Here is a 14,476-nt window from a genome sequence, read left to right as displayed (position 1 = left end):
GTCAGTTGTTTTATTTCCCCTTCTTGCTCCTTCAGTGGTATTTTGGTATTGTTTTGATGTTTGGTGTAAATCTGTCAACTTTCTCACAACCTTGGGAAAGGAATAGGGCTGTCTTTTGCAGATGTAGTGACTAGCGTGGCAGGCCAGAGGCTTTATCTCTTCTTTTCTCTGGAGAAAGAACAAAGAAAATGAACAAGTGAAGTAACTGCTGTTGCAATGGACCTGTTAAACTTCACTTCAGGGCTTGCTTATAGCAAGAAGGGAAACATTCAGAGGTATAAAGCTGAAACTGACAGAAATAAATCTTGTACTGAGCCTTGTCATTTTTTAGTGTGGTCATCTTAGTGGTTTGCTGGACTTTATCATTTGCCTTATTAATATCTCTGCTGATTCTCCATTTTATAATCTGAAAGCTGATGTTTCAAGTCTCGGTAACTGCAGCATCACACCTGTCTGGTCTTCTGTGGAAAACTAGTTCATGCAAAGACTATATCCTGACTTTGTACAATTTTTTCCCCTTTATTTTCTTGGATTAACTCCTGTGGCTGAAGGATAAACATTTCTCTTACCATTTTAGTGGTGATGGGGCCTTTAGGCTGATGATCTTGTCAGCATTACTTTGGTTTAGGCCAAACTGGTAAGAAGAATTAGTTGCTTTTAACTAGGAGTAGTGTCAAAATGTATTAAGCCATAACAGACTGTATGTTTTGGTTTTATGACTTTGGTGTTCTGTCCACCTTTTATTGTAATTTATTTATCAGTGCTGTTATCTTCTGTAGTGGAGGACTGACACAGCAAAAAATCCCTTCATTTCACTTACCAAATATCTCTGTGTAACTCTTTCCACCATTGCTCTGTGCTGTGAAGGGTTACTGTTATGCAGTTTAAATCTATTTCCTTTCCTGTGTCCTGATAGCTGACTCAAAGCTACTTCCTAGTGTTAGAGAATTGTTCCAGTAGCCCTTCCCCTTTCTCTTTCTCTTTTTTTTTTTTTTTTGCACCAGCCAAAAAGTAGCTCTGAATATTGTCACCTGGAGCGTGGATGAGAAGGGTCTTCAGCAGGTAGTCTGGCCAGAGATGCAGCAGGGGTGTTTTCACTGCTGTTATTTCAAAGGAACGATGTCAAGCAGTGCTATACTGTGGTAGATGGTGCAGTGCAATTGGATTGTAAATAGTGATGAAAGTCTGACCTTTCTCCAGCAAAATTGAACTTCCTCTTAGCCTAACGTACTCAAATTCTCAGTATTCACATCTGAAACAAGCTGTCATTCTTAAAGTACTCTAGGCCATCCTTATTTTTAATTACAGTCGTGTTATCTGTACACATCGTGTTCTTTGTTTGATTGCTAAGAATATGATGATAGTTGTTGAATAAGGAACTAAATAACTTTTTTTACTCTCCCCTCCCCCCAGTGCTTTAGTTTTGGTAATTGACTTTGAATATTTGTGTTCTAGGTTGAAGACAGCAGTAATGCTAACTCTGGCAAGCAAGCTGAAGCGGGATGATGGTGTCAGAGGACCCCGTGCATCCAATCCAGCTTCTGATTCAACTCGGAGGGTGTCTGTTCGAGATAAATTACTTGTTAAAGGTGAAAGGAATTTATATTTACACATATTTTGGGGATATAGAGTTTGCAGGTGTGTTGCCATTAAACAATGGCATAACTCTAAATCTCCCCCCTTACTTCTTCCCCCAGCTTTATATGCTGAGCATGGTGGCATATGGTGTGGAATATCCCTTTGGTCAGCTGTCCTGGCTGTGTCTCCTCCCAGCTTTTAGTGCACTCCTGGCCTGCTTGCTGTTACAAGGAGCAGAAGAGGCCATGACTGCTTAGCAACAACCAAAACCATCACTGTTCTCATCCCAAATCCAAAACATAGCACAGTACCAGCTGCCAGTAAGCCAGTCAACTCTATCCCAGCCAAAGCCATGGCAGACACTTATTTTCATTGAATAATGCAAAAATCCTCCTCCTTACTCTGCTGAAAAATTAATCCATAGTTGGAAACTTGTCATCAATTAAAACATCATGATAAAAAATTGTTACATAAGTGTTGCTAAGTATATAGGAGAAGAATATCAGATTAGACTATATAGACAGGTATTTTTTGAGCACTTAACTGCCTGTGGCAGGAAAGAAAGTCCTAAGAGTAACAGCAGTGCCCTGGTGGTCTCTAATGGTATGGATCAGAGGCAATAAACTTTAAAAAGCTTAAAAAAAGTAAAGCAAAGAGGTATTTTTCATGGGCGTGGAGTCACTGGAAGTTCAGTATGAAGTAGTAAATAAAACCCAATATCCTAATTTTTGTGGCACCATATGGTCTGTTCTAGAAAAGCTACTGTAAGTTGTTACCATTGGTAGAACCCACCCCCCCAACTTTCACTTTGTGGTAGTTCTGGGTAAATGAGGTAGTTTGTGAGACAACAATGAAGTTATTTTGCAATAAAACTGGAGACAGCTCTTGCTTTTCAGTTTTTCTGTAGCACAGATAATCTCATATTTAAAAATCCATAGGTGCTGGCACTTTGTAGTTACTGTGCACTTAAACTTTAAACTTTCATTTACTCCCTCTGGTAACAGTTGAGTGTTTAAATCCTTGAGCTAGTGGCAAGGTTGAGTGCAGCTTGATCTAGTGGGAAGGAGTAGGTTGTTAAGGTTGATGTTTAGACTAAAATTGATCAATAGGAAATATGCTATTGTTGACGTGTAAGCTGTCATAGTTAGAATTCATGCCAGTCAAATGAAATGCTCAAGTTTCCTGGTCTTATTTTGGAATGATTTGGGACCAACACTGGTATATTTACCTGAGTGATGCTGCATAGCTGTAGTGTTACATATGGCATTTTCTAATTAGGGTAGATACTGCCATAAAACTGCATATTGGAGCAAGGTTTCATCTCACATGCTACTGCCTCAGTGCACTGGGAAGTGCCTCAAGCAGACTATAGGAATGTTATGTTCACAGTTTTCTCTCATGGTGGTGTTCTAAGGATAGGAAGTTTTAATTCACTTTAAACCCTGATATGATAACCGTCACAAAGAGCGGGGCTTTAGGCTTCCATTTTGGAAACCCTCAGTTAATGCCAGTTCTGAGGGGGAAAGATACCAGGCAGGAGGAATAAGCTCTTTAACCAGGCTAAGCTACAAAGCCAAATTACTAAATATATATAATCTGAGATTTTCACTAACCTACAAGGGTAAACTTGAGGAGAAAATAGCAGTGTAATATAAATACACTTCATCTACAATGCCTGGTATAGTATGAGGTGCCATAAGAAATGTGACTGTACCCTTAGTAAGAGCAATCATGTTTTTCACTTTTATGACTAAAATCTTACCTGTGTCTGCAGGGGAAGAAAAGAATGTAAGCTACAGAAAATTAGTATTCACATTGTAATTGCTGCAGCTACCATTAACAAACCAGAACAGGCCAACTGTTGAATGAGTTGAGTCCTAGACTGATGAGTGTTAAAAGCAGGTCACTACTGGCATCCTTCTGACAAGTGCAGGTGTTGGATCGTGATCTGATTGGGCAAGAAAGTTGCATCTTGTGGCTCTCACAAAAGAGTTGTAGGAGCAGCTGTAAGAGTGGTCAGAATGGTTTCTGGAGCAAAATGGAAACTGACAGTAGAAGTAGATCACTATAACTGCACTGAAAATGAGGAGAAAGTACAGTAGCTAGTCTGAAAAAGATTTGTTGGGGATATTCTCTTTTAAGCTACTTGTTAAATGTAGAGCATTCAATTGCAAAAGTTTCTAGAACTTGCTCCAGCCCTTACAGCTGGATCAGCTGAAGCAGCATCTACAATGTTGAGGGCCTGAGTGAAGATGGACTTCCGATGTTGCCATTTCTTGTTAGGTCACATTGTCTAGATCTGCAGGAATAAGTTTGATGGGGGTGAAGAGCTGCCTGCTAAAGGTGTGCATATAGCAAAGGTGCTGCTGCCTCTGGACCAGCACCAGTGCCTTATACCTCTTGATTGTATGGAACTGTAATAGCCTGGTGTACGCTCAACTTCAGGCTGTTGTATTAGACTTGAAACAAAATTGGTGGGAGACTAAGTAGAAGTTGTTGCTGATGTTTCTTTAGACTGGTGGTATCAAACAGATGACAGTTGCAGAATGGGTGAAAGGCTGCAGTAAAATCTCCTGGTGATTGTAAATTTAAAAAAAGGTGTTCTGCACACACACAAAAGAAATCCTGGCCATAAATAAGGAAGATGGAGGAGATGAGTAAAGGCCTGGCATGTTCTCTCCTTGTTTGCCCCAGCAGTTGTGCTGAGATTAGTGCTGGTTCAGTTGTACCTATTAATGGTGTTAGAACTAGTGGTTTTATTCTGTACAAAGCCCCTGAGTTGAAAGAACAGGGGACTGTGGTCACATACATTAGGAAGCTCAGTGATAGCTACGCTTTTTTCCGTAGCACGTACGGATCATTTTTGGCCTCAAGTCAGTCCATAGCTTCTAAGTCAATAGGAGAAGAGCAGGCAACTGATCTGTGCAGCAGTTTACACACGTGGTGGGCTGTCCTGGAAGCTTAGCTGAGGGTGATTTTTGGCACAGTACCCTAAATCCTGCCTGGCCCTGGGAGCTGGCGATAGCGCATGAACCAAGGTCAGATAGCTGTTTGCCTGTGGGAGTGATGATGTGCTGGAGAGAGATTCTCCTGTCCCCCATCCACAGTAAACTGGCCATAGTCTAATAAATTCTGCAGGCAGAAGTCTGCCAGTTTTACTAGAGGTATCGCCCAGATGCAGACAGCGTCTGGTTTTTATCTGGAGGTAAATTAAAGACAGCTTTGTTTGTGTTGATAGAGAGTCCAGGCCAGGGAAGCGTTATAGGATCTCTTTGAAGGATGTGGTTTCACACTGATAACCCTGCCTGTATTGTGTACACTGAGTGGCAAATACATCAATGCCACTTTGATTATGGGGTGGATGGCCTTGACCTCAGCCACTGATAAGTGTAGATGATGCTTACCAACTTTTAAACATTTGGCGTAGACCAACTACATATGTCTGCTGATCGATACCACCTTAAAATAGTAAAAAAAAAAGTGATAATTTAGGTATACAACTACATATGTCTGCTGATCGATACCACCATAAAATAGTCAAAAAAAAAAAGTGATAATTTAGGTATGAAGTTAGCTATTTGCACCATATGAATGAGAAGAAAGTTCAAAGTTGGTGTCTGAAATATTTTTAGTAAAATTGGAAGTGGATGAGCTGTCAATAGAGCGCTGTCAGGTGCTGCTGTCCATGGATTTAGTGATGGGTACAAGTTAAACAGGCTTTTTTTCCCACTTAAGTGAAAAAGTTACTTGTAAAATACTGCTGCCCTTTGTTATTTTTTCTAAGCTGTCTCTTCGACTGCTTAGCTGTCTCCTATTGTTATACAGGCAAATATCAATCTTGCCTCAGGGCACTGTTTTGTGGGGTTATTTCATGGACATATTATGAAAGGAAAAACTTTATCCCTAAAGTTTTATGTAGGGAATTAATTCTAAGACAGCTTGGTACTCTCTTCCAGCTGTTTTTCCTCTGGGATGTTAGTCAGGGCTGATAAACAGGATTTGGTAGCAGCCTGTACCCTGCTGATTATCTCAGCAACTAATGGAGCATGTTTGGGAGGTTAGCAGGGTAAATGTCTGGGGTGAGGATCAGCAACTAATGGAGCATGTTTGGGAGGTTAGAAGGGCAAATGTGTCTGGGGTGAGGATTGTGGTGGTAGTTCTGATCTGAAACCCTGGGAAACAGGGTTTCAGATAGAAGGGCAAATGTGTCTGGGGTGAGGATTGTGGTGGTAGTTCTGATCTGAAACCCTGGGAAGTTGCAGGAAAACATCCACCACTTGGAAATCACTGAGGGCAGAAGTATCTGAGGGTGTAAGAGGGCAAGAACTAGTGATTTAGGCTGCCAGTTCTTGGAGAGAGGCTTTCTGGCCAAGGAGGGGTAGACTGGAGGGAGACCGAGCGGTGATTAACATGTTTCTAGACAAATCAAACAGAGGACATATGAACACTGGAGAAGGTAGAAAGCAAATGCTGATGTGGGGAGAAGCAGCAGACAGAAATGGTGCTTGAAGGGGCTCTGCTGTCTCTCTGGTAGGGAGAGTGGCTCTAATAAAGCACAACTTTGTTAGAAGTTCAGTGTGACTCATTCTTGCATCTCTGTTTTCACTGGATTTTCAATATAGGCTCAGTTGGAGAGTAGGGCTCTAATTCTATCAGCCCAGTACACCAATTAAAATAGATCAAGAAGTACACTTGCTTTATCAACTTTCAGGTTTTTTCTGTGCTGCAGAGGTAATTTTTGATGTTAAAACATCTCTAAATGATTCTCTAAGGGGAAGCTTACTGAAGTTAGGAATAGAGACTGCCTGACTGCTCCTGCAGGATGCTCTGAGCCATGCAGTGCTGAACTTGAAAGGCAGATCCTTTCTGAAAATTTCAAAGTGGCTGAGGACAAGCCAAAGTACTATTTAAGTTTAATATTGTATAATGAACATGACTACTAAATTGAAATAAAGAGTATGCCAGTATATCAGTAGTGGCAATGTATATCACTTACTGATCACAAAGCGTTGTCCCTTTAACTGCTTTTTTGGAGTGCACCTAACCACTGTCGTTCAGTTGTGTATTACCAACTGCTTAGTTTGATTGTCACAGCTTGAAATAACTTAATATCTAAGAAAATGAGTTAGTGTGGTTTATTCCTCAGTTGTGGCTTCTACAACCAGAACTATGTGACTGGAAAATGTTTCAGGTGTGCATTTGTACAAGCCAAAGGATGGAAGTGGGAAACATCATAAAAGTGAGGTGTACCTGCATTGTAAATAAAAATGAGTATCCATATATTTGCTTTCTTCAAGCCTTCAAATACAGTAATATCCCTCCTCACAATAACAGGTGAGAAAACTCAGAGGGGAGAAAATACTGTTCTTTTGAGAATTTAAGCAAGACCTTCCTTAATGCTTTTGAGTTTACATGAGTCTGTTTTGAAAATGCAATGTTAACTTCTGCATGTTGCACTCAAGTCATAAAAGCATTTTCTTTTCAGTGATGCCTCTTACCCCCCCCAGAATTCTTTTTTTTTTTTCTTTTGGAAGAAGACAGTGGAAAGTTGCTTGATAAATGAGTGATTTATATTTATTAAAGAGGAAACTAATAGTTTGCACTAAAACGCTTGCAGTGTAATTTTGATAGATATTGTAAAGCCAAAAAGACACAAGAATTGAAACTTATTACTGAGACTTTTTCTAGAACTTCACTGACAAGGGAAGGTCTGGTTCAATATATTGCTTCACTTATGCCTCTGATTTTCAGCATACCTGAAATATGAAGTGATGCATTGCAGAGTTAGAGATTTCCACCCACAGAGGCTTTTTCTGTTTTTTGATATCAGTTCTGTGATAGTCTATAGAAGCTGAAGCATGTGATTTGATAGTACCTTGTTTAAAATAAATATTTGGAAGGAAAAGACACATCTCTCACTCTGAAAAATTGGCAATATTAGGTGGCTTGTTTGATTTCTAATACTGGTCTGTACTGGCATATTGGCAAATGGAGTTTTTGTCAGTGTCAAGGTATTCATCTTGATCTCTAGCAGTGTCACAGATGTACATTACAGAGGGAACTAAACAGGAGAGGGGGCCATTTGGACAAAAGCAGAGAGAAGTAAGTATTGCTGTGCATGAGAACAGTAATTCTAGTTGAGGAAATAATGCTTTCATTTTGCAGACTTAAACTCCAGTGGGAGGCGTGTGGCCTGACTCTGTGGCAAGGCCAGTAAACAAAGCTCTTCTATATTCTGACTTGTTGAGTCTCGGTGGGGGAAGGGGGAGAGCAGAACAACGTGATTATAGTCTGTGCCTTACTGAATATAACACTCATGTGGGGGTCTCATAAACCATATGCACGTCAGGAGCGTGTGTTCCTATTTCTGTCCTGAGAAATTTCACGGGTAGATAGAATTATTGTTTGTGAAATCCCTTATAAATAGCTCTGGTTGCTTGTGTTAGGCTTAGTTTCTCCCCGTTTTATAAAGTTTGTAAGCTGTTTCTGAGACATAATCAGTTTGTATTCAGCTTTTCCAAAGTCTGTGGTAGGTTTAAGCTTAACCCTTGCCTTTAAACTCTTTTTAAGGAGTTAAAATAGCATTTGAACTGGTTGAGCAAGTGCACACTGGGTCAAGAGCAGGACTCTGCAAATGGACCTGCCGCTTGGGTGTGCTCCTGCACCAGATCAAATAATATTTCAGGAACACCAGACTGGCTGGTTGGGAGCTACTCTGGGTCTGGTCTGACTGCACCCCAGGTTTTTTCCCTGCAGAAGCTCTGGTGTGTGTCTGCATTTATGACCTACCCAGGAAGGCTTATCAAATTGGGTGCAGGGCCTTGCACTGCTCCTGGGTTTGCTGCTTCTTGGCAGTCAGTCCTCCTGACTCCAAGAGGAATTCAGATGGTCCACAGTGTTTCTGCACCTCTTCTAAGATACTACTAAGCAGGCACTGATGAGCAGTGGCTTCCCTTGGAACTTCTGGAGTGATTTTGTACAATGCTTCCTGGGACTTGGATTATCCAGTTATTTGTCTCTGTATCTTAAGGAACAATAAGGTGCCTGGCTGTGAATTGAGACACAGGTACTGATTATCCACAAAACATTATGAAAAGTAGTTGAATTGGATTTTTTTACTGTTTGTCAGAAAGGTTGTAAGACTAAGTTCATTCTTTAGTGAGGCTTTTAGAGTTCTCAGGAGTTCAGTGCCTTGGTGTTCTATTTGTTGCTTCTATGTTTTGCTTATTTACCAATCTGTTAAACCATGCCAATAAGTTGGCAGACTGCACAAGGGACATTCTTTTACAGAGAATGTTCTTGTCAGTGGTATTGCTTTATGTAGAAAATACGTAACTTAAAACCTCAGAATCTTAGTGGAGCTTGAATGTTGTGGTCAAAGTGTTTGCTTTCCAAGCAGCAAATACAACAATGAGTTCAATGTCAAGACTATCACTATCAGAGTTACAGAATTTGGCAAACTCACAGACGTGGTAGCTTTGGCACATTAAATTTGCTGGTTAATCACCAAAGTTAATATGATACAGTTAATAGTAACATCTGGTTCTGTACTTTAGAAGTTTACATTATTGAAACAGGTCTTTACGTGCCTTTTTAAAATCTTTATATAGTTGCTTTGTTTTTAGTTTCGAGAAGTTTACATTATTGAAACAGGTCTTTACCTCCTTTTTTTTTAAATCTTTATATAGTTGCTTCGTTTCTAGTTTCAGTGGTTTGTTGCAGAGTTGACTAGAAACCTTAATTTTGGGGAACTTGCCTTTGTTCACAAAGCTGTCATGTGGATTAGTTATAGAATCATAGAACTGCTTAGGTTCGAAGGGACCTTTCAGATCATCTAGTTCAACCAGCAGCCTAACACTGACAAAACCCATCACTAAACTGTATTTTAAATACCTCCAGGTCTTCTAAATACATCTACCTGTCTTTTAAATACCTCCAGGGATGGGATGGTGACTCAACCACTTCCCTGAGCAGCCTGTTCCAATCCCAAATGACCCTTTCAGGGTAAATTTTTTTTCCTAATAGCCGATCTAAATCTCTCCTAGCCCAACTTGAGGCTGTTTCCTCTTGTCCTATTGTCCTCCCATGTGTTTTGCACACCTTCAAAGAGCAAGCACACTGTTCTGTACCCATGGATGTGAACACCTTCATTTTCACGTTTTCACAAGAAAACCCACTCATTTTTTTTGCTAAGACAGAAACATAGAAGCGTGAATACATCACAGGAAATTTTTCACTCTTCAAAGGAGCTATGGTGATCAGTAAAGTCTCTACTGAAACTTGCAAGAGACAGAAGTGAGGTCCCAGGCCAGCAGAGCAGCTGCAGCCTGGCCATTAGAGGGTTTCAACATGCTCTGTCCTGGTTTTGCCCTTTTCCCCCACCTGTCCTTTTCTCAAAAGTGAAAGGAAGGGCAGGCAGGGTTCATTAAGCCAAGCAATGCATAAACACAGTGCAATAAGGAAAGCCATCAACACCTTAAAATGAGAGCCAAGTCCTAAACTCTCCTCTCTAGTGAAGATAGATGGTGCTTCCCACTTTGAAAGGCTGGTGAGTTTACAGAGAAAGGGGTGGGGAAATAGTTTTACATGGGTTTGTTTAGCTGCAGCTTTCAGTAGTCCCTTATGTCTTGTCTTAATTTTTACTTTCCTGGTTAAAAAAAAAAAAAGGTCGTTGATTATAGCTGGAATTATACTTCTGGTATTTTGTAAAGATGACTCTTTGAAAACTTCTAGCAAAAGTATGCCCCTGATGTCTTTCAGTGCACAACTTTGGTTAAATCAGTTATGGCTGCTCCAATGCTGTGGGGCATGGGATTTTAATGAGTGCAGTTGTGAACTTTTTAGGTTAGTATGAAACACAGTGTTTCTGATTTGGTGGGGTTTTCTCTCTTGGTGTAGTAGGTTGGAGATGCAGAGATACCAGGGCTATGCCAAGGAAGCAGGAGCTGGGAGTCAAATAAGCATCATTCTTGCTGCACCAACCAGCCAGGCTGTTTTGTCACTGACCAATTCCTGTTGCTGTGCCAGGTGTTTGAAGTGAAAGTCTGTCTTTTTCTGTTCTTTTGGTGCCCTTAATGCTGGTTTCTGCAATGCCACCTTTTGAAATGCCAGTGTTTTGTATATTAGGAGCCCTGACACTTCAGTCTTGGCAGAGTTGAACCTCCTAATCACAGTAGGATACCTTCGTATTGTCTGCAGGGCACACGAGTTTTTCAGTAATGTGTGGCTTAGAGAGAAATTTCGGGGTAAACCTCCAGTGTAGCTTAATTATATTTTTAAGTGAAGTTTGATTTACAGGGTGGTTTAAATTAGATCTGCCAATTTGGACTTAAAGAATGGCTTTATGCTTGCATAAATAACAGTTTTTTGTTTGTTTTTTTTTTCTTTCAACAGAGGTTGCAGAACTTGAAGCTAATTTACCTTGTAAGTATGGCATTTGACATTCATTTTAAGGGGAAAAGGGCCATTGAACTGAATGTTTTGACCAAAATATGAATGTTAGTATTTTTTAACTCTAGGGAAAGAAAGAATGGCTTTATGCTTGCATAAATAACAGTTTTTTGTTTGTTTTTTTTTTCTTTCAACAGAGGTTGCAGAACTTGAAGCTAATTTACCTTGTAAGTATGGCATTTGATGACATCGATTTTAAGGGGAAAAGGGCCATCGAACTGAATGTTTTGACCGAAATATGAATGTTAGTATTTGTTAACTCTAGGGAAAACTATGCAAAACTCTGCCACCCAGGTTTGAACAGGTTTTCTTCGTTACTCCCTCTTAAGGGATTGTGGAGAGGTGGATAGATAGTTAAATATCAAGTGTATGTTTTCTGCTCTTTAGCTTTAGGAAGGCTAGTCCTGTAATGGACAGGAGAACACAAAGCCCTTTTATAAAGGGGGGTAAAGTTCCTACTGCTTGGTATCTGTTGCTGAGGGTGGATGTTGACAGTGAAGCTGGCTTGTTCCTGAGCTCCTTTCCCCTTCAAGTGTTGACCAGAACAGCATCATCCTGCCACGAGTTCTTGCAGCACAACCAGTTACTGCCTAATGAGCTCAGAGATACCTTCAGAGCCCATCGCTCGCTCTACAGAAGAAGTTCCTGTGGTGTATGTTCCTGTGTCAGAGCAATCTAAGATGCTTTCCCTGCAGGGAAAGAGGCAGGAGCTGCTTGCAGCAGACGGAGAGCGTACGTGCAGGTTGTTGCCGTGCTGTGCATCCACACTGTTTTGCCCATATGCTTATTTTACAAAGAAAATTTGAATATCCTCTCTGATTATGCTGGCAGGTAGCTCGGGATGTTTCTGCCTTTTACCCATTGAAGGGAAGCTTTGAGCATATTTCTTTTTTTTTTCTCCAGATTAAACTTCTGAGTGCTGCTTCTGATGAGCATCTTCAATTTGTTAATGATTCTAAGTTTGGATCGATGCTCAGATAGCAAAAATCAGGTTTTTCAGTGTACACACAGGAGTTACAAAGAGGAAAAATAACAGAAGCAGCAAAAAGGGAGAGAAGAAAGACATTATTGACCTCTTCCTTTCTGTATGCTCTTCTTCTTTAAATAGAACTATAGGGATTTTACACAGAATATTTTTAACTTAGGTTAAACTCTTTTGTGTAGACTCTTCTATAGGGTAATGGACGCCTGATAAATGTGTGCTGAGGTTTGTAGTTACTACAGGAGTGCATTACTAGTGTTTGTGTACAGTTCTAGTTATTTTTTCAGGCAAATGGGGTCTGTATCTCTGATACTATTTAGCTTCTTGACTACAGAAAAAGAACAGCCAGCTTGACGGACTAAGGAGCTAAAGGCTGCATAATATGGATAATAATGTATCCATGGATATACGCATCTTCTAGTGGTAGCTTGACAGCTTGTCCCTGCCATAATCAAGAAAGGCCAGTTTTGTGCATGGGAAGGCAACTTTGTGTCATCAAATGTGAACAAAGGGCTGTTATGCTGTGAATTTGCATCTGGTGAATTGAAACCACTGACTAGTTTAATCAGATTGATATTTTATATTTTTTTTCACTGAATTTTTAGAGTTGGAAGGGACCATAGAGATCATCTAGTCCAACTCCCCAATGTGGTTTTTTTTCCACGCTTGTTCTTCATTCTCCCTCTTCTCCTTAAATTCATCTAGTCTGAGAATAAAAACATAGTGTTTGGTTTGCAGCGATGCTCTATAACCTTTGCTGTTAATATGTGTAATTGGTTATGCAGAATAACTTGTTCATTATGACAGCTGAGTGGAGACTTCACTGGCTTTTGGATGAGGCTTTCAGTAAAGCTTGTATCTCATTATAGCTTACAGGTATGAATAATCCTTCGTTAACATAGGACTGTGGTGGCACGACTTCTTGCAGACTGCAGTGGATGATCAAATATTAAGACATACATGCTACCATTAATGAACTTGTAAGGAAGAGATGCTCATTATGTATGCTGTCATCTTACATGTAGCTAGTATATATACAGAAGACCAAAACCTTTTGACATTTTAAGGTCTTTGAGACGGCATGGTTTACAGAAAAGAAATAAGCTTCCTCACAGCTGAAAGAAATGAAATTCCATTACTGCAGGTGATGTGTAGCTGTATAGGGAAGAGGCACTTAAAGTATAGGATGAAATCACTTGACTGGAGGGATTAATCAGGGAGTGAATTTGGTGAATATGGCTGGAATATTTCCTGCTGACTGAAAAAGATGAAACATAACCCCCATTTTTTAAAAGGGAAAAAGGGAAGACCCGGGATCACTTGACTGGAGGGATTAATCAGGGAGTGAATTTGGAGAATATGGCTGGAATATTTCCTGCTGAATGAAAAAGATGAAACATACCCCCCCATTTTTTAAAAGGGAAAGAGGGAAGACCTGGGAAACTATGGACCAGTCAGTCTCACCTCTGTGCCCAGCAAGATCATGGAGCAGATGAAACCAAGATGAAACCCCTGGAAACCAAGCTAAGGCACATGGAAAATAGGGAGGTGATTGGTGACAGACAACATGGTTTCACTAAGGGCAAATCGCATCTGACAAATTTGATGGCCTCCTGCAGTGGCATTACAGTGTTGGGACAGACAACATGGTTTCACTAAGGGCAAATTGTGTCTGACAGATTTGATGGCCTCCTGCAGTGGCATTAGTGTTGGATAAAGGAAAAGCAGGTGACATCATCTACCTGGACAGTGTCAAATGCTTTGCACAAATCCCACATGACATCCTTGTCTCTAAATTGGAGATGTAGATTTGACAGATGGATGACTTGGTGGATGAGGAACTGGCTGGATGGCCATGCTCACAAGAGTTGCTGTCAGCAGCTTGATGTCCAGTTGGTGACCTGTGACTAGTGGTGTTCCTCAGGGGTTGATGCTGCTTTGCACAAATCCCACATGACATCCTTGTCTCTAAATTGGAGATGTAGATTTGACAGATGGATGACTTGGTGGATGAGGAACTGGCTAGATGGCCATGCTCACAAGAGTTGCTGTCAGCAGCTTGATGTCCAGTTGGTGACCTGTGACTAGTGGTGTTCCTCAGGGGTTGATGCTGCGACCAGTGCTGTTTAACATCTTTGTTGGTGACTCAGTGGGATCGAGTGCACCCTCAGCACGTTTGCCAATGACATCAAGCTGTGTGGTGTGATTGACACGCTGGAGGAAAGGGATGCCATCCAGAGGGACCTGGACAGGCTTGAGAGGTGGGCCCATGGAAACCTCATGAAGTTCAACAAGGCCAAGTGCAAGGTCCTGCACCTGGGACGTGGCAATTCCAAGCATAAATTCAGAATCAGCAGAGAATGGATTGAGAACAGCCCCGAGAAGGAGGATGTGGGGGTGTTGGTGGATGAGAAGCTCAAAATGACCTGGCAATGTGTGCTTGCAGCCCAGCAGGTCGAGGGGAGT

General features: G+C 40.9%; 1 protein-coding gene across 4 annotated transcripts in view; it reads left to right on the top strand.

Moving 5' to 3' along the window:
- The first annotated feature begins 1,452 nt into the window (after positions 1–1,452).
- UBE2F (ubiquitin conjugating enzyme E2F (putative)) overlaps positions 1,453–14,476 on the top strand; it is a 97,620-nt gene continuing 84,596 nt past the window's right edge. For 3 of the 4 annotated variants that reach the window (XM_014951972.1, XM_014951971.1, XM_014951970.1), the window contains exons 1-2: positions 1,453–1,589; positions 10,972–11,001. In XM_014951972.1, the coding sequence (XP_014807458.1) occupies positions 1,472–1,589; positions 10,972–11,001 (148 nt within the window). In that variant the 5' untranslated portion in view covers positions 1,453–1,471. Of the gene's footprint in view, positions 1,590–10,971; positions 11,002–11,165; positions 11,196–14,476 lie in introns of all 4 variants that reach the window. The other variant, XM_014951973.1, reaches the window with a different exon arrangement.

The sequence above is a fragment of the Calidris pugnax genome, unplaced genomic scaffold (assembly GCF_001431845.1).
Source record: "Calidris pugnax isolate Ruff unplaced genomic scaffold, ASM143184v1 scaffold179, whole genome shotgun sequence".
Lineage (NCBI taxonomy): Eukaryota > Metazoa > Chordata > Aves > Charadriiformes > Scolopacidae > Calidris > Calidris pugnax.
Note: the sequence above shows the minus strand (reverse complement) of the source record. Positions and strands in the feature narration are given on the sequence as shown.